This window comes from Aplidium turbinatum, chromosome 3 (genome assembly GCF_918807975.1).
Source record: "Aplidium turbinatum chromosome 3, kaAplTurb1.1, whole genome shotgun sequence".
Classification (NCBI taxonomy): Eukaryota; Metazoa; Chordata; class Ascidiacea; order Aplousobranchia; family Polyclinidae; genus Aplidium; species Aplidium turbinatum.
This window is the reverse complement of record NC_137474.1, coordinates 38,058,923-38,086,641: the sequence shown is the minus strand read 5'-3', so window position 1 is coordinate 38,086,641 and position 27,719 is coordinate 38,058,923. Positions and strand designations below refer to the sequence as shown.

Below are 27,719 nucleotides of genomic sequence, written 5' to 3'. Positions count from 1 at the left end.
CTGCAATGTTCCAGAAGATGGTTTGAAGCATGTTACATTGATTCCACATGAAGTGCTTCGAGAAATTGATCCACTTATTTGAATCGTAATAAAACCCTAATTGGAAACGAATCATCAGTAACAAGAAGGGAGATAAGAATATCAGGGCTAACAAAAATGCGATTTCCACATCGTTTCAACGTTTCACAACTGCAAAATGATAACAAAAACAACAATTTCATTACTTGTGATGAAAAATTAATATTTTGCTACAGTCCAAAAAAAAATACGATGTTTTAAAACGACCAAGAGAGACTGCTGAATGAAGATGCGACCGGCGAAACAAGCAACCCAAACGTTGAATCAATGTAAAAAAAACGTTTGATTCGCTGTCTGGGAAGAGTTAACAAGCTGACAAAAATATCTCGATCATTATTTCAATGTCATCGTACATGAAACTGATGAAAAAAAACAAGCACTCCGCCAGCTAAAATAGAAGTCAAAATGATGTGTTCAAGAAACTACACCTTCAACAGGTTAGACAACACTTCCTATCTCAATCAAAAGCACAAAACTGTCGGTGTAGGAACTTTCCGTGAATGACGTTTCAAAAATCCCAGTCACCAAAGGTTGTCAATTTTACATCGGTTGAAGGTGGGGGTGAGGTATGTGTGGGGTACAAGTAGCACCTTTGAACCCTGGGCAGTCGCCATGGATTGTTACACCATGGGTCTCGGGGAACACTGGTCTTGATCACACACCAAACTAACAAGTGGGTCCACGTCCCACCTCATGGGCAACAACCTTGACTGATTGGCTAAAACTTGTTAGAAATCTTGCTGCCTTGCAGGAAATACTTTTTAAGTAAAGGCTAGGCCCACTGCCAATAACTGTGGTTAGCGTCAGGAAGGGCATCCGGCTGGAAAATCTATGCTCCAAAATATTATTTAAATGATGATGATGAACGTAATTAGATGTGAAAAGACAACTTTTGATGGCTGGGATGCGATTACAATGGATACGAGAACTGTTTCCAACACAGAGTGGAAATAGACGCTTTGTTTGGCACGTGGAAGGCAAAGCAAGGGTGAACAGTGCTCAGCCCTAGGGCCTTTTTGTTTAATGTAGTCAGAGTAAACGTAGTTTGGCTTCCAAGCATTGAAGTGACCAGTTTTTGTTGATTCTATGTGTCACAACCTCGAAGGTCGAAAATTAAGCTAAATTTGGCTTGGGGGTTGAGTTATGGATCACAATGAAATAGAAACATTTCAATGTTGCCACTTCTTAAATTTCAAATCGAGGTTTTCTCAACCAAAAGATCAGCAGCTCCAGCAACACGCAGGTTAGTTGCCAAAATTAATTTTCATTTCAAGAAAAAGAAACCTGAAATGTTTCAAAAACCATGCAATTATTTTCAAACCTTTAAACTTAGCTTGCAGTTCGTCTTGACAAAAATTCTCACAAACGTCAGAAACTTCAAAATCCCATTTCGTTTTCTCTACTGCTTTGAGCTGATCGACATTTTCAACTCGGCCCACCTACGTAAGCGACTGGTCACCTCAGACTTAAAGTTCACCACAAACTGATACATAGGCCAGCCACGTGAAGACAGGTTTGAAACAAGCCAAGAAAAAGCACCTCGGGTAAGGCAATGGAACGCTCACCATTTGCTACAAGAAAATGAATAAGAAATAACAAGAAAAAATAACATCTTCGATCGTTTTTTTTCGTTCTTTCGCACGAAAATATACGACTTTCTTTTCGTTACAGTACGATTGTACTGTCCCTCAACCTCTGTTGATCTGGGACCTCGGACTGAACAGACAGATACCAAACCGATTTAACAGTTTGCTCTACATTCTGTAGTCACCAAGAGCCCCCACAGATGATTGTGGACGCATGGCGTGCGTGAAAGGGGCAGAAAGGCCTGTTGCGCCCAATATTGGGTCATTTGGGCCACCGACGAGCATTGCACCGTTTGCAGACGAGTCCATAGCAAGGGTGCCTTGCGTGGCCCGATTCTCACCCATGTTGATGTTGTACATGTTAGCAGATTGGCTGTATCTTTGTTGCTGCTGCTGCTGTTGCTGTTGTTGTTGCTGCTGTTGTTGTTGCATGTTGAACGTTTCAACGGACACTTGATTTCCTGGATAGGAACTGTAACCAGACTCGCTTGAGTCACTGAGCTTCGTTGTTGGGTTGGCGACGGCCATCCCAGGGCCGTTGGTGGTGTCCATAGTGTTGTCCATCTCGACCAATTCTAAGTCTGCGAAAAAAACAGAGGAATTCAATTTTCATGATCTCATTTCTGGTGCGATAATAAATCATAAAACAGTGAGTCTTTAGTTTTTAAACAAAACGTTTTGTTTCAAAGAAAATGAAGAGGTGTACCAGCAAACAAACATATTAAAGAGTCAAGTCATACAAATATCACTGTGTGTGGAGCTACATCTACTTGAGAGTAAAAACAGAGTGAAACTGTTCACCAGGCATTTGATTAATAAAGTGACTTGCGTTCTTCTGGTGACTATAGGTCGGTAATAAAACCGAAACGTCGGTGATAAAAGCTAGATATTATCCTTAACATCTGGAGGTAACCTAGTAGCCAATAGTCACCAGAAGAACGCAAGTCACTTTATTTATTGTACTTAACAGGTTACAGTTATTTTTTATTCACTTGTTAAAAAAAAAAAATTGTTTGTCGTTTACACATAAATCGCTTCGCCACTTGTATTCAATTGAACATCCACAACAGGCAGCTACATTTTTTGCTAACTGCACTGCAACTGTAGCCTAGTTGTAAGTTATTCTGGCTTTTTACTTTTCTTATCATTTCTCCTGAAGCAGCCATACAGCTTCAAGCCAGCTTATCATTCAACGGAGAAGTATGCGTTATATGCTGGGGGGACTACTTTAAAAAGTTAATTTACTTTAGACTTGACTCCAAAACATGATGACGGAACAAAACTTTCAGGAGGTAACTTTTGCCTTAAAGTCACGGGTGACATTTACTTTCATCTAGTCGAGAGAAAAACAAACTTCTTACTTTGAGTGTCTTTCGGAAAGTACGAGTTGAAATCCATGGAAGCAAAGGTATCCGTGGCGGAGGGACCCATCTCCTGCAGCATCAACTGATCCAGATCCACAAGTCCGGGATCAAATATATCCTGGTTATCAATGTTGAGATCAGAGGGGTACTTTTGTCTCATCTGCATCAGGTTGCTCGTGTTGCTTTGTTGAAGTTGCTGCTGTTGTTGCTGCTGTTGTTGTTGAGCCTGTTGAACAGTTGAAGGAAATACGTTTAGTGCGTTGTCCATTTCAAATATTTGTTTTTTGGAACAAACCAGGACTGACATTTTTTTCGTCAAATTACGAAAAAATGGTTGTCTCTCGCTCCCTTGAGTTTTCCACACAAGCATCCCGGACAGCAAAATCAGTTATTTTTACACTGATTCAACGTCTGCAGACGTTGAATTAATGTAAATATGACCGATTTTGCTGTCTGAGAAACACAAAGTTTGAATAAATTTATTTCGGGGTGCTGGAGCTGAATATACCAGGTAAAATTCTTCTTGCAATGGAAAGAAAGCAAACATTAAATAAAATTTCGCATCACATGTCATACCCCGGACCGATATATCGATTGCTCGGTGGATCGAAGATTACTTTATTACATTTGAACGATCAATACTTGCCGTTTGTGCTTGACTGTAATTTTGCATGGACAAGGCTCCCAGGTTGGAAGCTTGTTGCCTTGGCATGGACAGACAGTTTGCCTGTGAAAGAATGAAGTCGGTCAAAAATACTTGACATTTAACGTTGAAAAAAATTCAATAAGAATTAATTTCAAAAATGGTATTTTTAAACTACGACTCGACTTGTTGCGATTTTTGTCGTGTCCCGGTTTCTGAAGATTTGCGTAGATTTAGTGGACACGAAACCCATTTTTGTCTCTATCTTCCTAGAATGTCATTAAATGTTTTGTTAAAGACACAGACGCACACTCCTGGTTGGCATCAAACCGATGTTCTTATGAACGTCGAGCGAGCGATCTCACCACCCAGCCGACCATTAAGTTCATCAAGATAATTTCAAATCCTGAACATCATTTTCAGTTATATCAAAACATTGTTGTTTTTATGATTGGTTGATGAAGGATTCGGACCAATGGCATTAAAGACTGGACAGGATTTGATAACAAAGCTGCAATGGAAAAGGTTTACAGCAGAACAATTCGGAGCATCATTGCCTCCAATCCTTGACGAGAGAAAGGAGCCTGAAGTTGATAATCTCTTTTACCTGTTGTCGATTCATGTTCAATTGGGATTGGTTTATTGAGCTGACGTCATCGGTTCTCTGTCCAATCAGCTACGACAAAAGAAATTCAAAATTTGAAAAAACTACTTTAAATTGTTTAAACGTTTTTCTGCTCATTATCACCCAAACTTAATTTTACAATCTTACGAGATTCAGCGCAAGGTTATATTTTCTTTTGGGATTCCTTGAACAAATCTTTCCCAAAAACAAATAATCCAATGTATCAAATAGACCACACGAGTATTTCACAAGACCAAACAAAAGTTACATTACAAATACAACCGCATACAAAGAAAAGCTGCATAGTTTGAAAGTAAAAACATTGCACAAATATGCATCGATTTACTGAAGCCTGGCAGAGCAATCGCTGTTAAAAGACACAATATGGAAATTGCACCTTCCCAGTTGTTGCTGCCAGTTGCTGGAATTGTTTGCCTATTTGTGTAAAAGAAGCTGAAAATTTAAATGAATTCAAAGCTCGCTTGAAAACGTTCTATTTCAATGAACATTATGACTGAAAGTACCGTATTAATTATCACCATTGTCATGTACAGCGCCCAGGAGCATAGTTTGACTGTGGATGTGGCGCTATATAAATATTGTTATTATTATTATTATTATTAAAATATCGGAATCAGATTCAAATACGACAGAGGAATTTATTCAGGGTGACTTAAGTTGAAAACGCGATGACGATAATATTCACCTGTTGCTGGATTTGTTGCTGTTGTTGTTGTTGCTGTTGCTGCTGCTGCTGCTGCTGTCGTTGTTGTTGCACGTTGTTGTAGGAATATTGTACCTGCAAGCGACATCGAACATGACATGATAGGGGGTTGTAAAATATGAAGAAAAAAATGATCACATTTCACATGTCTAGGCTCTTCTGACGAAAAATTTTTGAATCGCTTGCTTTAAAATAAAACTACATTCATTGCAAGAAGATCAGTTTACGCTGTTGGAGAGCAAAAAAGGTACAATAAACAAAAAGTACTAGGAAAGTACAAATTTAACTGAGTATCACATGCACGATTACGCTGATTGGTTAATGTTTCATCTGGCCAAACGCATTGATTGTCATGTGTATTGCTAAAATAAAGCCACGTCATTTCAGTGGGAGTTGAACCAATGACTTTTGAACGACGATCAGAGACTGTGCAACAAACAACACAAAATGAGTGCTCGTTTAACCAGCAGCCTAGCTGGAAAATCCATGTTACGTTGATTCAGCGCTTGCAGTGAATCAGTCCTTACATTAAAATAAAAAAAGGGTGTGATTTGATGGAGCATAACAAATAATAACCTAGAATAACAAACTACCGCTGTTTACATGGATTCAACGTCTGCAGACGTTAAATCCATGTAAAAAGCGGTTGGTTTGCTGTTTGGAAATACGTACGTATGCATTCTGTGGGGACGTGGAGACCTGTTGGGAGTCGGGGTTAGTGAAGGCGGAGAACAGGAGGGAGTCTTGGGAAGCAGCAAGGGTTTCCCCGCTCTAGAAATAGAATTAAAATTGAAAATGTCTAACAAAATTGTAAGGTTTTCCTGCATATGAAGTTTTGTCAGTTGGCAACAACAAATAGATTAAACTGCAGCGTTGATTCCCACCTGAATACCTACAAGGATGGATGTGGACAAGTATGTGGCAGGAAGGTGATTGCCACGTCACAATGACAATAAAAACAATTGAATCAAAGCTGTTATGCCAAAAACCAATACAGAAAACCTGTTTTCGCTCCTTATAAACAGTGTAGATCCTTGGCGACAGCTAGTTTAGTTGTTTTCTTTCCACAAAGGTAAGGATTCAATTGACTGACAAAAGCAGCGGTTGAGAACTAGGTGGCATGAATTAGTGGTACGATACTGATGAGCCCAGCCTCATGGGCGAAGCACGTGACTATCGCTGTCAATTCTTGCTACACTCGACTGCCGAGAAACACGAAACTGAGCTCGTAACAACTGAGCACGCCGACGCCCGACACTTGAAATGTCAGAAGTCAGCAAAATGACTTTGACAAACGATGACCAAGCAAGTCTGACGTGAGAACGTTAATCTCATTTGCTGACTTGGCTATAGCTGAAATGAACTTGCTGAGTTGTCGCATGCCGACTCGTTCGACGACCTTTTTTTATTATATCAGAAAAGTGGTCTGATTAGGTACCACAAAACCGTAAAAACATCCAAAATTTTTAACCCTCATGTTCAAGAAGGTAAACGTTATTTTTCAGCGCATGAGTTCCAGCCATCAAGGTCGCTGTATACATCGTTTGAACGCCTTTAGACTGTAAATATGAAAAAGACAACTTTGGTGCACTGGTTCGATTACTCAGCCAGTAAATCAATCTTTTTTGTCAAAACCAATGCCTTCAGACGTCGAGCCAATGTATAGGACTAAGTTGGTGGCTGGGGACAAATAATGACAAAGAACCGATGGGTACCTGTTGACGGCGCAGGTTGTCAGACATGTTGTACTTCGGTTGAGGTTGCAGTCGGGGCATGGTGTTCGATCTGGCTCTAGGCGCAGTAGCACTGACATCGACATTGGACAACACCTTGTTGGTAGGTTGACTGCTTATGTTGTTCAGCGCCTGCACCTGAAAGAAAGAGTTTTGTTTTACAGAAGCGATTGCAACAAGTGCTGTTGAACCCTGGCAAAATCAGTGATTTTTGCATTTATTTAACCTCTGCAGACGTTGAATCAATGTAAAAAATGGTTGATTTGCTGTCTGGGAGCAGCAGTCAGACGAGCGCGACTGTTAGCACAGCCATTGGCAAAGCGAACGGCTAAGCAAATGCAAGCAGCACAAGTTCAAATTCATACAGTAAAAAAATAACTAATTCCTCTTGTATGAAATTGTCACCGTGCGTAGAGTGCTTTGTCACCGCATATTAGTGGGCCGCAGCATTTTTTATCTAACGCAAAACATGTGATCAAACCTTAAAATAATATCAATTTATCTCAACTAATTGCAATGCAGAGCCATGAGATAATGTGTGTCGCGGTCGCAGGGTTTGTGTTGCTAAGAAACGCCTCGGGGGACAAGAAAATGAATAGTTGACATTATGGCTACATAAAAGCTGTTAAAATCGTTGCGAATTATTGCCCGAACTCATTTTCTTGGATACTCTTTGTTAAACCAAACTTAGTTCCTTAATCTATGATTTTCACAACTCACATTTTTACTGTTTTTTTTAAACAGAAATTTTTCTTGGCCACTTGCTTAAAATAGTTTGTGTTATTGCACCTGGGCATACAAAAACTGGACGAGAATTTTGTAGGAAATTAACAATGAATATTTTTTCCAACAGGTGTGGGTGGACACATCAAGATACCAATTGCTGGTTAGTTGTGATTGCGCAATTGTTACCTGAACAGATGTCACAGCTTCAGGAACAAGCTCATGCAAGAAATTGCGTAATTCCATTACTTTGAACTTTCCCTTGATTGTAAAAGCCAGAAAAATTGCAACCCATACCATGCATACAGGCCTTGCCAAGGTGTGGGCTTATAATAATGACTGGATGTGATTTCGAATACAAACTTTAAGCTAAATGCACTTGATATCTCATTTAAATGACTCTTCAGAGTACTGACTGCTGACAAGATCTTTAGACTGCTGACAAGGTCTGTTATGTAGGTCGCCATGGCCACATTCTAGCTCAGCTTTGCAAGCAAAAAGTGCCGTTTTCCCGTCGCTTCAACGTTATCAGACATGTGAAAATGCCAGCTTTCGCTGGCTGGGAGACAAATCCAATCAAAATATCTAAAACGGCAACACACACAAAAGGTTTCAGGAACTCTTATGAAATGGCCATCAGTAAATACGCTAATTCGATTTTTGAAGAGAAAGCTAAATATTGACAACAAAAACCAGATAGAATATTAACTAATGAGTCAGTATTAATGAGAATGTTCTGTAGTGTGGACTGCCAATGAAAATCAATACATCAACAAACGCAAAACTTGGGTTTATAAAGTGAATTTACTATAATAGAAGCCGTTGAACTGGCAGCACATTGCTGTAAATGCGTAGCAAGGCTGGGGCTAGACACCACACCTCTGTTTGCATTTATAGTCACGTTAACGACTCCAGGAATCTATGCCACAAAAGAAAACATCAGGTTAGCCCTGGCACTGCAAGCTTCAAAATGGCAATTAAGTCAATAAACTGTAGCCGTTGAAAGCGTTGTGATATGTAATGGGTAGGTGAGGCGCGTTTATGGCGCAAGATTGCGGGTATTAAAGCTGCCTCGAAGCCTTCTTTTTAATGATAAAGAATAGCGACTGTCGTCAAAGCAAATATAATTAATAGACCTTGCGCTCAAGCAGGAGCTGGAACATATGATAAAGAGATTACTCTATAGTTTGTTTTTGGGGCTTTTTCGTAAAAACAAAAGCATTTTTAAATGAGTGAATATATTCTTGACACTAGTGCTGCCATATAAAAAATTGCGCTCTAATTTTGGAAAAGTTTGAAGCCATTGAAGATAAAAACTGTTATTTGGAAAATTCTGAAGTCCTGGGCAGAGAAAAAAAACCTTACTCTCACCCTAACCTTAACTTTAACATTGGCAACATCTGTATCGGAACAATGCTTTTTAATCGCAATCATGGCAAATACAGCCACTTTGTTTTTTAAAACCTAAAATCTTTCAAAAGGTTAAAAACTTACAGGGATATGAAATGCACAATCATCCCGTATACTCATATTGATTGTAACATGGCAAAAACATGCATGGGAATACACAGTCGTTAAGCGCTCTCTGTCAGCGCGCTAACTTTACGTTGTAACAACACAATCGGTTCTTAGAACCGGAGCAAAGCGAACACCTTGGCAAGAAAGTAACAAGTCAAAACAACCAACGTAACATTTTAAGAAAAAGAAATCTTGGAATAAACTGCTTCCTTTAGTTTGAGCTCACAGTTAGCAAATCACTACTTTTTACATTGATTTAACGTCTTCAGGTGTTGAATCAATAAGAAAATCGAATATGTCGGCCGGCGGGGCTAAGCCAACGACAGATGTGCAAGTGTTGGCAAGCACATTTAAGCACAAACCAGTCTCAAGAGTGAGGAGAAATGCAGATAGCAAGCCATAACATCAGGGAATGAACTGTTATGAAAAGTTATTTTTAGACTACATTTCATCGGGGTCAAACGTCTGAGAATTCTTCGAGCAGCTACTTGATGGTAGAGTAGTAAAGATGGATGTAGAAAAAATGTTGAAAAAAGAGTAGATGGATGGTAGGAAAAAAGGAATGTTCTACAGGATATCCCATGGACATGGTGTGGAGGATCTGATCTCCGTTGAGGAAAACATCACAGATAGTGGCCAACTAACGGATGCGACAATACGGGAAAAGAAAAACCGGCAGGTACACTGCAAAGTCACTTGAAGCACCGCTAAGCTTTTTGTGTACGCAAGATTGAGCTATAAAGAGTTAGGTAAGGCTTCCCGCGACAGCATCAACTTTTGAACACGGGCCGGTGGAGTGAGGCACCACTTCACTGACCGCTACATATCCTTAAATACCTAAGTGGACAGGTCGCTCACTTACCGTCAACATTTGGAATCACTACGCAAATAAATCAACACGCACAGCTTTGCTAAAGCGTCTGATCGGCTCAGGCTGGAGAGCCGGAGTTGACACCCTGTGCATTGCCACCATTGCGCTAGTTTACGCTCCAACAGAATACTGTACACTTGTCTGGAATCAGTGTCCAGTGCCATACAATTAACACTGGCATAAATGACGCCTTGTGCATCGTGACTGGATGTCTGCGACCTACACCATCGGACAATCTCTCTGTCCTTGCAGGTATCCAACCAGCTAAGCTTCGTCGAGAAGAAGCTATCCCGTCTCGCTATGAGCCTCAACCACTTGTTTCATAAGTCTTTACAAGTCTGTAAGCGAGCAACCCCGACGACTCAAATTGAGACACCTATTTCTACAGGCTGCACAGTGCACAACTCTTGAAGAGAACTGCTCAAAACCAATCCATCAGTGCGGCTACCTGAGTGGATCACTAATATAGCTCGGAGTGAAGAAGATCTCCTCGACTACAAACTTTCATCTCCGACACCGGCCCAATCCAACCAGGATGCTGTTGCCAAACAAAGACTTGGTGCGGCTGAACCGCATGCGCACTGGCGTCGGATTATTCCGCTCCAACATGCACAAATCCGGGATGGCTCCATCCGCGATCTGTGAATGTGGCAAGTGGAAACAAACTGCAGACCACACTATCTGCAATTTCGCCATATAACATACGCCAAATGGTGGGCATGATATGCGTGAGCTGGACGACGAATTAATTCAGTGGCTGCTCGACACCTGCCCATTGCCCAAACATCTAGACCAAGTTGCCGCCACTGCCCATGGGTGATAAAAAGCAGAGCCCTTCAATCCCTCGAGTGACGGAGGTTTAAACGAAGAAGAAGAACTGCAAAGAATCACGCACATTCTACCAACAAAAGATTTTCAGAAAATTCCAGTACAAAAAAGTATTTTTTACGTCGAAGTAACCTCGTCGTTTGTCAGCTGATCTTAACTGGCAAAGGTCGTCATGTTCACATCGCTTCAACGTCAGGCGACGTAAAAGCGACAACCTTAATAGCTGGGGTGAATTCAATGGAACACAGAAAAAGCCATGCAACACTGTTAAATAAGAAAGCTAATCAAAAGGTTGCAAAGTTTAATTGTTAAAAAACAAAGATGGGCAAAAATGAAAAATAAAACATCTTCTTCCATTGAACATGACTAAAGTTCACATTGTGGTCAGCTATCACGCTACTCTCTCTCTAACGATGCAACGCAGCATTCTTCAAATCCGTGTGGAATTACCTGGCTCGGGCCTGTACCGGCAGAAGTGAGATAGATGTTCGTGCGGTCGTTGCTGGCACATTGCGTCATCGGGGAAGGAGAATTGAGCACGTCGATATCTGGGAAATTAAACAAAAGCTATCTTTATAGCTGCAGGGTGTTGATGCAATTTAAGGTGGCAATGAAATGGTATTCAAACATTTCAGAAACACTTGAACACTTTGTCGGGTCTTTTATTTAATTATTCAAACGGCTCTGCTCGCATGGACCAAAGCGTAAATTGTCCTAAAATGGACGAATGCTGTTTTATGCAAATATGTCAACTAAAAACGTTTAACTACAAAGCAACAATGTGGGCCGTGCAGGCAAACTTGACTTGAGGTGTAAAACTCTTAAAACGTCCAAAGTGTAGACAAAGTTCAGAGCAGGGCATGTTTCAAAGGAAAAACGTCTGATTGTAGCCATAGCAAAGTGAAAAAGAGCGGATATTGAGTTACATATCGAACACTACAGCTGCTTTTCGTCACGCTTGAGTGGCAAGGAAAGAGTGGTTTGCTAGTGTGCTGGTGGGTAGACATGTCGATGGGATCCCAGACAACAATTTAATCCTTTTTTTAACATTCAAGCGGACAAAATACAAAGTATGCAGATGTGCGATAATATGAAAAATTTCTAACACAAAAAGGACATAACAATGGAAACAAAAACAATGTGAAAATGGACTAATGCAAAAAAGTTTTGATTGACAGGCTGACGTAACAAGAAATGTGCTTGATGCCAAGATGAGAAGCAAATTATGACTATCGTGAATCGTGAGTGTAAGCAAAAAAGTCTAACTTAACAAGTCATGGAATATTTCGCACAAGTTTTGTGACTGCTTCGCCAATTCCGCAAGAAAATGAAAGAGGTTGCAAAACAGGCAGTAATCGTGTGAAATCATGTGACTCAGTGACTTACTGATGCTTTCAAGCAGGTCGCTGGTGCCAGTCATCGAGTCAAGCTCGCTGAGACTGAAAGCCTCGTTTCTTCCAAACAGATCAAAAGCACCTTCAAAATAAATAAAAACAACATTTTCAAGCAGAAAACTTGAAGCAATCCAAATAGAAAACCAGCCGTTATTTTAAATTGATTCGCAGACGTTGAATCAATGTACAAAATAGTTGATTTGCTGCCTGGGAATGCACCTCGCCCAGCCAGCAAATGTATAGGTTGATTCAACGTATGCACGACTCATTTGTTGGTGAAGGGTGTCAACAGCCTCAGGTCATGACCTGGGTTCAAGTCACCAGGCAAAGATGTCTGGTTTAAAAAGCTATTGTCCCTAACTACTGAGAAGATACTGCTCCCCAGACAGCAAATTAATCGTTTTTTACATTGATTCAACATCTGGAGACGTATAAAACGGTCAATTTGCTGTTTGGGTCATTGCGGTGCCAAGGGTGAAGACAGCAAATCTGCATGTGTTCTCCTTCAGCCAACATTCCCCAACTCAAATTGTAACAAACAATAAAACGTTTATTATTACGTTACGTTATTGTTACGTTGATTGAACTGTTTCAAAGAGTGATCGATCAGTCGAGAATCGAAGACTTGAGTCTCGGGAACGAAAGACTATTGTTCACAACTTTGAGTTCATACTGAAATTTCGTAAGGGCTCGAGTTTGTCACACCACGCGTGCAATATCTTTCCAAACGCAGTTTGGTACATATTTGGAATATTTCTTTAAAAAAACGTTTTTTGTGATTTAAGTAGTTCTTTGACTTAACTCTTTGATTAATTATGATAAGATTTGACAACTAACCTCCGGCAGGATATGATAGAGGCGAGAGAGGAGGAGGACCGTCATCTTCCAAATCAGCAGGGAGTAAGTTTCGTGAAGGAGACATCCGGCCACCAAGGCTGCTTGCATTAGAGCTGGTTCGAGGTCTGAACGAAAAGGGCAAGATTGAAATGTTGCAAAAATTGATATTAGAATAAAAAAGCAATGCAGTGAAGGTTACGCTCGGCCCAGTGCTCAATCTATGGCAAAAACCAATGTTTAGAGGGGTCTGCTACTATTCGGCGAGTCCGATTCGGCTAGTCCGATTCGGCTAGTTTGATTCGGCGAGAGCCTTTTTCGGCGAGTTTTTGAAATTTTTTAAATAAAATTATCGGGCACCGTAGCCTAATTATAATTGCCGTTTTTACATCGTTTTAACGTCGCTAAACCTTGAAATCGTGCAGAAAGGAATAAAAATAAAATGTTTGAACTATTAAATTAAAATTCGTCATGTCAGTTCAGTTGTTTCTATTTCTGACCATCATATCAAAACAATACACGTCAACATAGCAAAGGTAAAAGCGACAAAACGTGAACGTTATAACGTGCTTGTGACCGAAGTAAGTTATTGAGTTGAAAGAAATTTGGCACGGTCGCAACACCTTCAGAAAAATTTAAGATATGAAGCGAAAATAAAAAAAAAAGAAAATGTTACAAACAAAATAAATAAATCATGTTTATGTCTATAAGTTAGTACTTTTGAATAGTTAAAATGATTAGTTTGGATCAACAAATGTGTGGCCTACAGCTTGGATTGAAAGGAAATTATCGGGTACCGTAACTTAGTTATCCTGACCAGCAAAAATTTGTTCCAAGAACCCAGTTAGCCTAACAGTTCATTTTTACATTGTAGTAACAGAATGAAAAGGCTAACCAAATGTGTGGCCTATCGTTTTAACGTCGCTAAACGTTGAAATCGTGTAGAAAAGGGAGCTTTTGCTGACTAAGATACGTTGAAACTGAAAAACATTCACAGAAGCCCTTCGATTTGTTTCAAGAACCCAATTAGCCCAATGTTACTACAATGTAAAAATGAACTGTTAGGCTAACTGAGTTCTTGGAACAAATCGAAGGGCTTCTGTGAATGTTTCTCAGTTTCAACGTATCCTAGTCAGCAAAAGTTCCCTTTTCTACACGATTTTAACGTTTAGCGACGTTAAAACGATAGGCCACACATTTGGTTAGCCTTTTCATTCTGTTACTACAATGTAAAAATGAACTGTTAGGCTAACTGGGTTCTTGGAACAAATTTTTGCTGGTCGGGATAACTAGGTTACCGTACCCGATAATTTCCTTTCAATCCAAGCTGTAGGCCACACATTTGTTGATCCAAACTAATAAATCATTACATGATTTATTTATTTTGTTTGTTACATTTTCTTTCTTTATTTTCCCTTCATGTTGTGTCGCTTCTACCTTTTTCTACACCTTTGCTATGTTGACGTGTATAGTTTTTGATATCATGATCAGAAATAAAAACAACTCTACTGACATGACGAACTCAAGCACGTTTCAACGTTCGCGTTTTGTCACTTCTACCTTTGCTATGTCGACGTGCATTGTTTTTGATATGATGGTCAGAAATAAAAACAACTGAACTGACATGACGAATTTTAATTCAATAATTCAAACATTTTATTTTTATTCCTTTCTGCACGATTTCAAGATTTAGCGACGTTAAAACGATGTAAAAACGGCAATTATAATTAGGCTACGGTGCCCGATAATTTTATTTAAAAAATTTCAAAAGCTCGCCAAATAGGGCACTCGCCGAAATAGGCTCTCGCCGAATAGGGAACTCGCCGAATCGGACTAGCCGAATCGGACTCGCCGAAACGGGCCATTCCGTGTTTAGAGATACACTTCAGAAGTTAACGCAACATATAACTTGGCTTCATTATTTATAAACACAAACTAGCTGCATATCATGAAGGTTGATTATATTTTTCTTGCCAAGTTGGTTTAAATTCCATTGCAAATGTGGCATCTGTCGAGCTTTATCTTAAAGAGAGGGAGAGAGAGAGTTGGGGGTGACAATCAATGAATATATATCTTGGAGAAAGGGGCAACAATGATAAAAATTGAAAACTGTTGATAAAAAAACAACTTTTAATTATTGAGAGCAATTGACTGAGACTTATAAGAAATGACAGCTGAGCACAAACTTATCAGTACAAAATACCTGAAGTCAGAAGAAACGAGAGATTTATTCAAAGGATGTTCGTAGTCGGTTGACCCGTCTGCACCAGTGGGGCTTCTTGCCCAAGTAGGAGATTCTCTTTTGACAGCTCCTTTCATTTTCTTCTGGAGTTCGTTCTGAAACGAAACGCCAATTGGGATAACATTAAAGGTCGAGTTCTCCAGGCAATTCAGATCCTCAAACAACACATCACCCGTTTTCATACATTGATTCAACGTCTGCAGACGTTGACTGTAAAAAGCGGTTGATTTATTGTCTGGGTGGTACCACAATGCAGTAAGCACGATTGTTGAATAAACTGAAAATCAGCACCAACAGAAAAGTGTGCTAAAGTAAAGGGTATAGCCTAATTTTATGAACAACCCCATATATAAAAGCAATGAGGAATAGAATTAGGTCATTTTTAGCGTTCTTGCCCACTGAGCAACTTTTGAATGACTCCAATTATATCTTTAAGAGACATAAAAGTTTAGATTTTCTTGTCAAACATAAAAAAAATCTACAAAAAAGATTAACGCATGAACAGAATATCTTCGAAGTCAAGCATTTTTAGCACAGCACTGAACTCTTGTCTACGGGTGTGAAATCGGGCGAAAAATATACGACCCCGACTCTTCGGTTAATAACTGGTCGACTCCGACTCCGGACACGCCAAAATCCCGTCGACGCCATAGCCCTGCTCTTGTCAGACAGATAACCTTTAACCTACATCCTGACAAAAGCACAGCTCTGAGCCAAAAACGTTTTCATCTGTTATATTTTCATGATTTTTATAGGTTGAATATTTGAATAATGCCATTAAAACCAATTAATACATATACTTTACAGACAATTGCTATTAGCATTCAAAAACCATCACAACTAATTGAGAAGTCAAATTGGCTTATAATATCGATTGTAATTGTATGGAATAAAATAGAACCTTAACGGACAACAAAAGGTTAATTAACTAATAAATTGTTAAGGTTGCACCATATATCATGTACCTTCTTGCAATTAAAAACATTGCCAAGTAATTAATTTCTCGTTTCACAAACTAAAGTTTCCATTTCAGCTGCAGCACACTTTCATTCGATAAATGATTTCATTTGACGTTCAAACTTATTTTTTCGAACGTGGCAAATCAGTCCAAAATTAATAGGACACAGCACGTTCAGCCCATGAGAGCACCACGAATTGTTCTACTCAAAATAGTAACAGCGTTAAAAATACACTCTTAAAGGCAAAACAGGGCTAAACCAACCAAGTAACTCGACAAACTGCACATACCGGTACTTCTAATTTATGCCAATCCAAAAAACTAACCCTTTTTTCCAATCCCTCATTTCAAAGGGATATTAGACCTAGCCAACAAAAGTAGCGAATTTAATTTATTTAAACGTCCAGCAACATCGAAAACGTTGAAATGATATTAAAAAGCGACTTTAGTTATTTGAGCACAGGCCTTCACGACAAACAACCTTCAACTATGAAACCGGATCATAATTATTGAGTGAAACACTAAAAATTCTAATACGAACACACTGTCAGCTGTCAAGTCAACGCGTGGAGGTTTTTGTGCAACTCTTACCCTCTTTGTGAGCGCTCTGATTCGCGACTTGTTCAGCTTTTGGTTGTTGGTGTCCAAACTAGTCGTTCGCCTTCGTGACGGCTTGCTAGGCTTAGCGTCATGGTTGATTACCCACCAGGATGACTTGCCAGTGCCTTCGTTCTGGATCCGCTTGAACTTGCTATGGAGCGATAGATTGTGTCGGATCGAATTCTGCAATAAAATTGTTGATGAATAAGTTGCAGCAGATTGCATTTAGGTCAGTAAATTTTAACACTTAGGCCTACACAGAAACGTTCCGTTAGCATATTTAGCATGCCTATTGCCTATTATCCATAATGTCTCAAATGTAGTGTAAAAATACAGATTTTGTATTGTAAGCCACAAAGAATTTGATTTCCAGTATTCCAACGTAGGCTATGTAGACGCATACATTAGTGCCAAAGTTCAAACTGAGTATCAATGCTCAATAATCAAATCTGTGGACAACTGGATATGGCACAGCAAAAACAATTAAAACCTTGCTATAAAACAGGAAACTAAAACGACGGAATAAACTTCAAGTTTTCATTGACACTGACATTATCAAGCACTACTTGAGTCTACTTTACTTTTACAAAGACAAATCTTTTATCACAAATCGAAAGTATAAATTTCTACCACTTTTAGAGTACTTTCGTCCAATACAAGTCAATTCAACGTTACTTATCAGCTAATGGCAGAAACAGCGACCCAATGTAGACGTCTTTGCAACATTACATTTGCTTATTGTTTCAGTAAAAAGTTAATATTAAGTCAACAGAAAAAAATAAAACAAATCCTTGAGAATGTATGACGTATGTCTTGTAAGTTTAAAATCAGTGTCTAGTAAGAACTCCAACTATTTTGTTTTCAAACAATTCACAAGAAAGCGTGCACATTCTTCGCGCAGTGGTAGCAATAACCAAATGTTTAAGGTCAGAAAAATAGGCTTTACAGATCATTGGCAACTGTGAAACCGATTTTGCGACTTTTCTACCAAAAACCTTAATCGGTTTTACGTTGAAAAACATTGCAATGACAAAGCAATGAGATTTTTTTCACTGGGGAGTCGTTTCTATTAACATGCACAGAAAAGCTGTTGTTAGTCGCTCAATCTCACCATTGGACAACTTAAAAGGCGTGGCTTGAGTGCATCATGCGACCTTTCTGACAAAACCAACAATGAAAATCCGAAGCTGTACTTGGTGTTGCAATGTTCAATTGTTCATGTTGATGAAATAACATTGAATACAACCCATACCCAACATGTCTAATCTTGTATCAAATACCAGCGGCAGCGCGAAAATCAGAAACGTAGGCACATTTTGTCAGAAAACCATCCATTTTGCACACAGCCCAACTCAGACCCATGAAGCAAAATTTGTCGGTTTTGCATTGAGGCAGATTTTGAAAACGTTGAATCAATGTCACAAGAATGAATTTTCTGGATAAAGACAGGCTAAGATGACATGATGAAAGCATGCACAATGAAAATGATTTTTTCGCAATTGTTAGGAAATTATTTTGACAATATCTCACGTCTAAGCCGGGTTCACAAAGTAAATTCACTCCAGTTCTGGTTTCTCGATGTTTCGTAGAGTTATAGTTATACTATACAATGTATACATCATATAGTTAGAAACAACCTCTCAAACTGAAAAAAGGTGAATTACATCAGCAGTGCAAAAGAAAAGTGAAATTTAGAGCTTTGTGCATAACGCAGCGATTAAAAATTAACTTTTCAAACGTGGAAATTTACCAGTGAAAGACATTGATTGAAATCGTAACAAAAGATTAAGTAACTTGATAAGACGTACTTAAAAAAGCTACCGCAGTTGTCAAGCAAAAATGCAAAGCAAAAACTGACACTTCCCGTCTTCGCATTGTCAACTGCCACCACCAAATCATGAAGCACCAAAGCGATTAACGTCATCTTAGTTGGAACACGCGAATCATACAGTTTGAATATCAAAAGTTTTTCCCAAGTGTAATTTTTTACTGTATGATATTGTTTGAATCCAAATGAAAACTTTGTATAATTGCGGTCGAACTAAAATTGTTTTAACTATGTCATATCAACTGGTTTATATCTTTTATACTTTTTTGGCTATATATTAAAGCAAACTTTGAATATACGCATGCATATCCAAAGCAATGTCCTTGAAAAAAAGATTACAGGCTGCAAGGTGATTAATGGTTAAGATAATTGCAAAGTTTTCAGTTACATCACGTATTCAACTTGGGTTTCAGAAAAGCAAAATTACCATTACACATGTAGGGGGTAAGCTGTGTAGTGTGTAATAGAAAATATTAGGGAATGATTTGTTGTAATGACAGCGGTAACTGGTGGATCCAAAGATTCTAAAGGACAGTGAGAGAAAAATTCGCTGCTCTTGACTCAAGGCAACAATGGAGAAAACGTGAGCATCAAAGTTAAACAGCTTAAGATAAACAGGAAAGATACAAAACCAAGTAAACCTACTAAACCTTGTCTGGCGATCAAGAAAATCAAACCCTGAAAGATTACGATCACATGATCAAAACACAATCTCAGTTTTCAATCCTCTAGCGACATTAAAACAATGTAAAAACGTGAATTGTGGGGCAACAAAATTCGTAATCAATGAAACCGCCAAGGTTAAGCAAGGCAAACTCAGTTGCGCCCAAATGAATCAAGATAATGTAGATTCAACGTTTCTGGACCGTCATTTGCCGTAGAAGTATATCTTCGCTTGTGCAGAGCATGTTTGTCGTGAATAATTCATCGCGAGGGGAGATGCCTTCATATTTAAGTAGATGGCAATAAAACTTAGGCCAAAAGACTTGTAGAATTTCAGGCACGCTGCGATAACCTAACCCTATCAAAATGTCACATTGCCAATATCGTGTTTCCCCGTACAAAGTGTGTTAGACTAAAAATCGATTTATTGCGTGAATATGTTGAGAACTATATCACTCGAGACGTTAGATTACGTCCCATTTAGCGAGGTTGTTTAAGCTAAAAAAATGTTTCAACGAAAATGAAGCAGCAACTATGTGAAACGCGCAAACAGTTAAAAATTTGCAACTAAGCTCCATGTTTTGTAAAGAACTGATTAAATCCTATCTTTACCTAATGCAGAAATAAAATGCCAAAGTCGAGTCAAGGCGTAGCTTATTGCACTAAGCACTTTAGCGAAGCTAAATGCAAATGAAAAGGCAATGCCTTGAAGCAAAACCCTGTAAACCAGGTTGATACCGAAAGAGCGTGCAAAAGTTGGTGAAGTTAGATTGGAAATAAAAGTATTGGTGGATAAATCATAAGAGCCTTATGACATAAAGAAGTATTGTTGATTGGCCTGTACAGTGTACACCCACGTGTGCGTGTTATGAAGCTTACATTCCAAAACAAAACGTCAACGTAAATACTTCAAGAGAAGTATGAGATGGTGAAGTTTCTGAGAAAAATCATTTTCATACTCGCAAATGACACGCTTTCTCCATAAAACAAACAAAACGATACAATCTCGTGTAAATGAACAATCGAACAAAATAATTTTGCAAGTTCGACAAGACGATTTGTCAATTACCTTTGCACAAGTCAAGTAGTTCAAGGACAAGTCGGCTCAACATAGCGATATTATCATCCACTCCCAGACAGCAAAATCCGTCATTTTTACATTGATTCAACGTCTGCAGATTTTGCCGTCTGGGCTGGACAACAGCGATTTTGTCGTCTGGGCTGGAATATCCACACAATACTTAAAAGCGTATATTCAGATGTTGCTAAAAAAAGATCGTAAAAAACATAACCAGTTAACCACTGTATGAATCACACAATAAATGTGCGAAAAAGATAATTAAAATAAATATTCTTCTTGCTGTGGTCACCAAAAGAAACCATTCACAAAGACAAAAAGTGGAATGTCATGTCAATAACACTGTAGCTCATCGTAAAACCTATCGCTTTTTGCGGTGTGTTTGAAAGGAAATTTCAAGACCTTGCTGAATGATTTTAAAACATTAAGCTTTCAATTATACCTAGGCTCGAGTACGCAACGTGACAAAAATTATAGCTGTTTATAACGTATTTGCTTTAACATATGATTTTGGTATCAATGAGAGGTCATAAATTCACATTGCAGAGACCATATCGTTTAATCTTGAATTGAGTGGTGTAGAATGTGAATGGTAATTGGTGTGATTATTTGAACGTAACGAACTAGTCACACGCCTCAGGCTAAAAAGTAATTGAACTGGCAAAAACTGTATTTGGTCAAGTTTCTGCGGAGCGGTTATCAGCTTTAAATCGACCGTTTTTCTTGTAGTAAATAGGACAGGCAACAACACAATGCTTGGAGCATTTTCAACCACAATTACTGGATAACTGGATAATTATCACACACAGAGAAAACACGTTGCTTTACATCACATAGTTTAGTAAAGACCTTTGGAGGGTGTAAAGCAGCACTTGACATGTGACAGCGGGCTCAACTTAACCAACTCAACAGTGATTAAGATAACCTCGTTTCAAATTCGCTTAAAGCTACACACAAGCAAAAAGCGATCAAGTATTGGGTTATACGAGGACACCTCTTGAACGTTGGTGACTCATGCGAGGGCTGGCGACATTTCGACGACGAGGGTATTGCCCAATGATCCTTCTATTCAAAACAGCGATCTACAAAATCTCTTCAAAAAATAATATGGGTACAGACTGTAATATGTCCAGACTGTACATTACAATACGATGTTGTGTAAACAGCACCTTAGTTGTAATTTGACTTGCTGTAATTTCCATAAACTTAACGTGCATTCGACGCTAAATGGATCAACTAGGTCATGGTGTCATAACCAAAATGTTCTCAAATGAAAAAAGCAAATTGTCAACAACATCATGCCACGTGAATGAGTCACGCGCTGACGTCACAATGGCCAAGGTGAGTGCACGAAAACAATCAAACAGGCCAGATAGGCTGGCTCATTTGAAGATAAAACGAAACTGGGCTTTCCGCTTTTGTCGTCAAATGACATTCGAAGCAAGTACACAACCCAGCGGGTAACGAGAGCTCCGCTTTCAAAACAAGGCCTTTATTTGGACGTTGCAAGATGGTTATCGAGCTAGTTTCCACTGTATCAACAGCCATTATGTTAGTGATAATGACCGCAAAATTATATCCATACTCAGAACATTGTAAAATACTTTATCAAAACAAGAGGCTGCGTAATTTTGACAGCACTGATAGGTTCGAGTTAAATTCTAATTCTTCAAAACAAAAAACTTTTCTCCCAACTCACAGTGGCCATTAGGACCTCAACATGGAATGAGTCGCAGCACTACGAACTGCAAGCGGGATAAAAACGTTGAAAACGAAAACCGATGATCCGTGTCGCCAGAACACCAGATGAGTAGAATTACTCAGCAACTTTCCCAACAAACCACATTTTTGAATTAATTCAACACTCGATAACATTTCGAGACAAAAACAAAGAAAATATTGGGTAAATAACTGATTGTAACCACAGTGCGGTTTTAATGCAGTCGATAGATATTCGATTCTAAACTGAACATAGCCAAAATCTTTCTTTGACGGAAGTACTTTTCCACAATTTTGCATCAACATGGTGAAGATGTTGTTTTTCATGTTTTTCGATCCAACGTTGTAGATAGAATGAATGAAATACCTGGCGAAAGCGTGTGAATTCGAGGAAAAACCAGCTTTTGAAGAAGGACTTTTATCAGGAAAAAAAAACACAAAAGCGGTTCAAAATATTTGAAAGCGCTTTTACGACTGCGAGGAAATTTAGACGCTTAAACTTCAAATAATCCTTTTAAATTTATCAAGTACATATCAATGACATCTTAGTTCCGCCTGATAAATTTCGCTAATAAAGGAAAATAAAAAAAATAATAAAAACTGCAGAGTTCACTAATATGTAAGAATGAACAAAAAAGCCACAAGTTTTACTAAGATGTCGATAATTTGGTGGTAACAATCTACAATCATATAAAGAGCAGAAGCATTGTATTGTTCTCGCAACACTTGTACTAATCCCAGACAGAAAATCAGTCGTTTTTTACATTGATTCAACGTATAAAACGTCGGCTGCATTGCCGAGTGGTGACAGCCCTGGAACGACGTTCGAAAGGGCGCCGGTTCGACACCGCTCAAGAGCATGCAGCTGTGTCTACGGCAAGACACTTAAAGATATGTCTGAAGGTGGACATGAAGATTGGCTTCCTTGCCTCCCGTCAACTTAATCTAAATCTTCAATCACTGGACGTAAGCCTGGATACTACGACAAACAAACAAAAAAGAGTGATTTGCTGTCTGGGAAGATGTATTATACAATTGACAATTGTACATATGACCAGACGGCAATATTGTATACAACAAAGTCGCAAGAGTTGAAGTTGCATTGGTGCAAGTTTAACATGTATTAACGAAAGAGCACAAACTACTTAAGACTTTGACGTATTGCACGCAGTAAAATCCCTAAATAAAATTCGATCCATCTACCCAAGAGGAAATGACAATCAATCTTATACCAACCGCAGGATAATAAATGAAGTTGCCCAAACAGCCGATCAATCGTTTTTTACGTTGATTGAACGTTTGCAAACGTTGAATCAATGTAAATAACGATTGATTTGCTGCCAGGGTGACAATAAAAGTCTGGCCAAGCACAAAAAAAGATAATGAAGCATTTTCTGGTGAATCACGTAGCCAACATGGCTATGACTTTTCTCCCGTTGGCCGGTGTGTAGAAAACAATGCAAAGTGGTTAACCTAATAAAAAACTGATGGTGGTTGTTCAGTGGTGCTGGGTGCAAAAGCGATACAAGCCACACTGGAAAGCGTTGTAGCATTGCCTGCCATACAACAACGCCTTTCCTACACTTTTCAAACAATATCCTTACGTCAAAATGTAAAAAAGGCATGGTGACTTCAGAGAGAGATTCGCACACACGATACGTCATTGTGCACTCGACACGTCATAATTGTCACGCGTCACAGGTCATTGATCACTGAGGTTACGCCATACTTCAATGCTGCTAAGCTGATGCGCTTGATGTCCCTTAACCTCCAACCGCCTTGACTGGAACAACGGCATATGTTCTGGGAACAAAAGCCACTTTTCCAATCAATCGCAAGGTCTTGTTTTCTGGCGGACAACATCAGTAAAAAATTTAAATCAAGGCTACACGAACATGTATCTGGAAATGGACCTAACCACCTGGGTCAGCCTTTTGCAAAAACGCAATGAAAGACATTGCGAAGTCGTGTGCTGCAACTCAGTTGCGTCGCCAGACGTTCACAGTAAACATATGCCGTGCTATATATATATATAGCATGAAAGCAAAGGTTTAGTGGTGTTTATAGCGTGCCTAGTTGCCAACTTCTTTAAAACTAAACCCATATGCCTAGTTGATATACATTTAATTTTTGTATTGTCTAAAACAAAAACATTCACTATGAGTGCATCACTCCCAAAAAGAAAAAAAAAAACTAAACTTACAACATACGTTCTAAAAATTCAACGCAATGTATGTTAACTAACAAACGCGAGTCACAGGCAGTATTCTAGCTTCAAAGCGATAAGACCGAAACAAAAGTGAATTAAATTATTGCAAATGCATAGAGAACTTTTATCAACTCAAATGACGGAACATTGCAAGCACGCAAGTAACACATTGCGATCCCTTATTACAGCCATTTGTCCGGAAAGTTGCTGGAATCATAATAGAAATTAAGGAAGGATGTAATATCAATAAAATTTTGTGTAAAAGGATTCTTGTTATTTGCTTCTAAGGCGTTTATCTCTGTCAATCAAAATAAGAAATTTGACGAGACATGAATGAGCTGATAAAAAAAATGCACACATGCAAAGAAATTCCAAACTCTTAGCTCTCATCGAATTCAACCAAAAAACGTTCAAATGAAAGAAGCTTCTCTAAACTCAAGCAAATAGTAAAACCCAGAGTCATGATAACAGGATATCTTTGGTACGACAAGAAGTGGAGCAAGGTAAAAAAATTAAAATTGTATGTATGAAATAACTCAAAATAACAGATGTTGAATTATTCAGTATTTACATATCTGGGAGGAGCTTTTTGCAAGAAGGAATGATGCAATTAAACTTCGTTTGTCCATGGTGCTAAGCTCATTAAAGAGAAAATCCAATTGATACAGCAATGGGTGGTTCAACTGAGTTTAAAAGCCTTGTTTAATGGCACTGACTTCCACACACCCCATCACACAGTAATGAACTCATACGGCCTGTGACGTCATTTTCCAAGAAACTGGATAAGGTTATCTTTCAGCAAGCTGCCATGTGCAATATCTGGTATCAACAAAACCGCAAAGAACAATTGATCAAAATTTGCTGACAAAAGTTAAACTGGAGTTTGTTAGCAAAGTCAGTAACAGCTAGTAACCCAAACAGCAAACCAGGCATTTTTACATTGATTCAACGTCTGTAGACATTAAATCAATATAAAAAACGACCAATTTATTGTCTGAGAAAAGACAAAGCTTAAACATAGCCAGTCAGCCACCCGCCTCATCCATTGCAGTTAATCTTGATACATACTTTAACAATACTGCAATATAAATTGCAACTACGCTAGCGAAATCCGCACATGTACCTCGAGAGAAAAACGATATTAAAAGCCATGAACTATCAAAGCAGTGCATTTCACATGTACATTGTACTGTAGAAGTATCCGATTCTCCGATTACTGCTCAAGATAACAAACCTGTAGTTACTGGTAAGAAATGCTGTGCAGTAAAGTGAAAAGAAAAAAAAAAACTTAATGTAAAATGGATGGACTGCAATTTGCCTTAGTGGGATAATGCAATTTTACAAATCTGTGCATTTAATCAGACACAACGGCGCCCAAAATGAAAAGCTATCTTATAAAAATTAAATCAAATCATACTAGTTTGACACAAATCAAATTCTGCTACTCATAGGCTGGAAATACCCAAATATGGCCGTCTTGTAGAGTAAAGAAAATTCTTTCACGTTATTTATTAATAATTCGAGCGGAACTCGTTTCGCTCGACCGTTGGTAAAAGAAATTCGCGTCCCAAAAGGTTAGGTTGAATTGTCAAGCAGAAAATCTCTATGCACCAAAAAGCAATAAGCTCACTCACGTTTACTTTTAACAAAAGTTTGAAAATTAAACTTTTAGAAACATCATTATCGTTTCCTCAACTGAGAGTGTGACAAAAGCAAAACGATGCATTTCCGGTCCAGAAATAACGAGATGGTTTGCTGCAGAAAGTCGCATTCCGGAAATGATTATCTCACGCCAACGCGCCATTCCGGTGTGAACGCTATTGCAAGAAGACACTGCAGCTATTAACAACCGGGCTAGTTACGTGATATTCTGGCTCAATCACGTATCAAAACCAACGCTGATTTTAGAGGTCAGTTACGTGACGCAGTTAGTCATGAACACTTTCATTACGGTATTTTAAAACTAGAGTGATAAGTAATGTTTCAAGCGTTTTATAGGCCAAAACAGACGTTATATCGACGGTAATCCGCGAAATAAGCTGTGTTTATGCAACAGTACAGTCAGAAACTATCTAACTGTGGCCGATTTTTAAAATCTTTGGGATTTGCATATAGAGCTAAATTTGAAAAGCACTTTCGTCACATTTGAGTACAGTGACATTACATCAGAGCCCTGTAAACAGATATGAAATAAACTTTAAACAGGTTGGTAAGATATTTATCACAGAGAGAGTATTTTGAAGACTTGATATCATTTTTGTATCCTGGCAATGTGTTTTAAGATTGATTTTATAATTTCTTACAGTGCTCTGAATTTATTTTATTCATCTATGACTTAACTTTATGAGAAACAAAAAACACAGAATCTCCACCCCAAATAAAATAAAGTCAAACTCAAAATATTCAGCATCATTACACATTTTTAAGCAAGTAGATTGCATAAACTTTTACAGACCAAAATATACAAATGTTAACCTCTGGCAATACTTTACATATAACAGAATTGACACAAAAATGTATCACTTGACTCTATTGCAAAAACCTCTTGCCTTTACCTTTCAATCACCATCAAACAACATGCATCCGTCTCACAAAATTAAGGCTCCTTAAACACATCAAAGCACAAAAACATAGAGGTCAGCAAAACACCAGAAAAAACTCAAAATAAAAGTAAAAAAAGAATGATACCCATACCCGTATCATTGAAAAATGTTACAAACTCACCTTCCAGCCGGCAGATGAGTTACTGTCTCCCTTGTCTTTAAAATAGGGAACATTTTTCACCATCCAGTCATAAATCTGAGCCAAGGTCAGACGTTTCTCTGGTGAGCTTTCAATTCCTTGAGTTATTAGGTCAGCATAGGACATGTTACCCCAGGCATTTTTTCTTGAAGATGTCTTTGGCTTTGTGACAGCAAGACTAGTGACAACTGTTGCATCATCGTTTGCAGTGGTAGAGTTCAGTGGTGGTTGAAGTTCAGAACTAGTTGATTTTTCCACAATATTTGGTTTTATGTCCATGCTACCTTGTAAAGATTGATTAATAGCACCAAAGTTAACAGCAGAGTTAGGTTTTGACTGTGCCATAGGCTCTAGGTTTGCAAATGACAAGTTATTGCTGGAAGTGTCACACATACCAACACTTTGTGGTTGTTGCGGTGACATTAACAAGTTGGAATAATCTGTCATGCAATTCCCAGATGGAGAGCCACCATATCCATTACCATATTCACTGGCAGGAAAAGCACTGGGCAGTAAAAAGTTTTCTGGGCTTTCTTGCTTAATAGTACTGAAAACGTTGTCAGTTGGACTCATCATAGACTCAGCCATAAGTTGTTCCTGTGATGTTGCTTCTTCGATTGTTGGCTCTAACTTCATTGACACATCATTGTCACAACTGTCTTTGTGGCCCCCGATGATGGGCCGTTTCATCGGCCATGTCCCAGCTCTTGGCCTCGATTGAGGTTCAAAATCAGGGTCTATATGTGGTATGTCTGTCAT

At 38.7% G+C, this 27,719-nt stretch overlaps 1 protein-coding gene across 1 annotated transcript; it reads right to left on the bottom strand.

Moving 5' to 3' along the window:
• On the bottom strand, positions 1-27,719 carry LOC145766777 (uncharacterized). The gene is made up of 13 exons (XM_082578484.1): positions 26,943-27,719; positions 16,707-16,904; positions 15,125-15,258; positions 12,925-13,049; positions 12,080-12,169; positions 11,144-11,241; positions 6,736-6,891; positions 5,693-5,791; positions 5,003-5,095; positions 4,279-4,347; positions 3,675-3,755; positions 3,026-3,254; positions 1-2,245 (listed from the first exon to the last, which is right to left on the bottom strand). The coding sequence occupies exons 1-13, from the start codon at positions 27,717-27,719 to the stop codon at positions 1,833-1,835; spliced, it is 2,562 nt and encodes an 853-aa protein (XP_082434610.1). The 3' UTR covers positions 1-1,832.

Bases quoted from the DNA above. Each gene is read 5' to 3' on its own strand.
- LOC145766777 (XM_082578484.1), bottom strand. From the start codon at position 27,719: ATGACAGACATACCACATATAGACCCTGATTTTGAACCTCAATCGAGG. The intron at 3,756-4,278 runs GTAAAAGAGATT...ATTCTTTCACAG, and splicing joins TGAACATGAATCGACAACAG to GCAAACTGTCTGTCCATGCC. The intron at 2,246-3,025 runs GTAAGAAGTTTG...TTTTTTTCGCAG, and splicing joins CTTTCCGAAAGACACTCAAA to ACTTAGAATTGGTCGAGATG.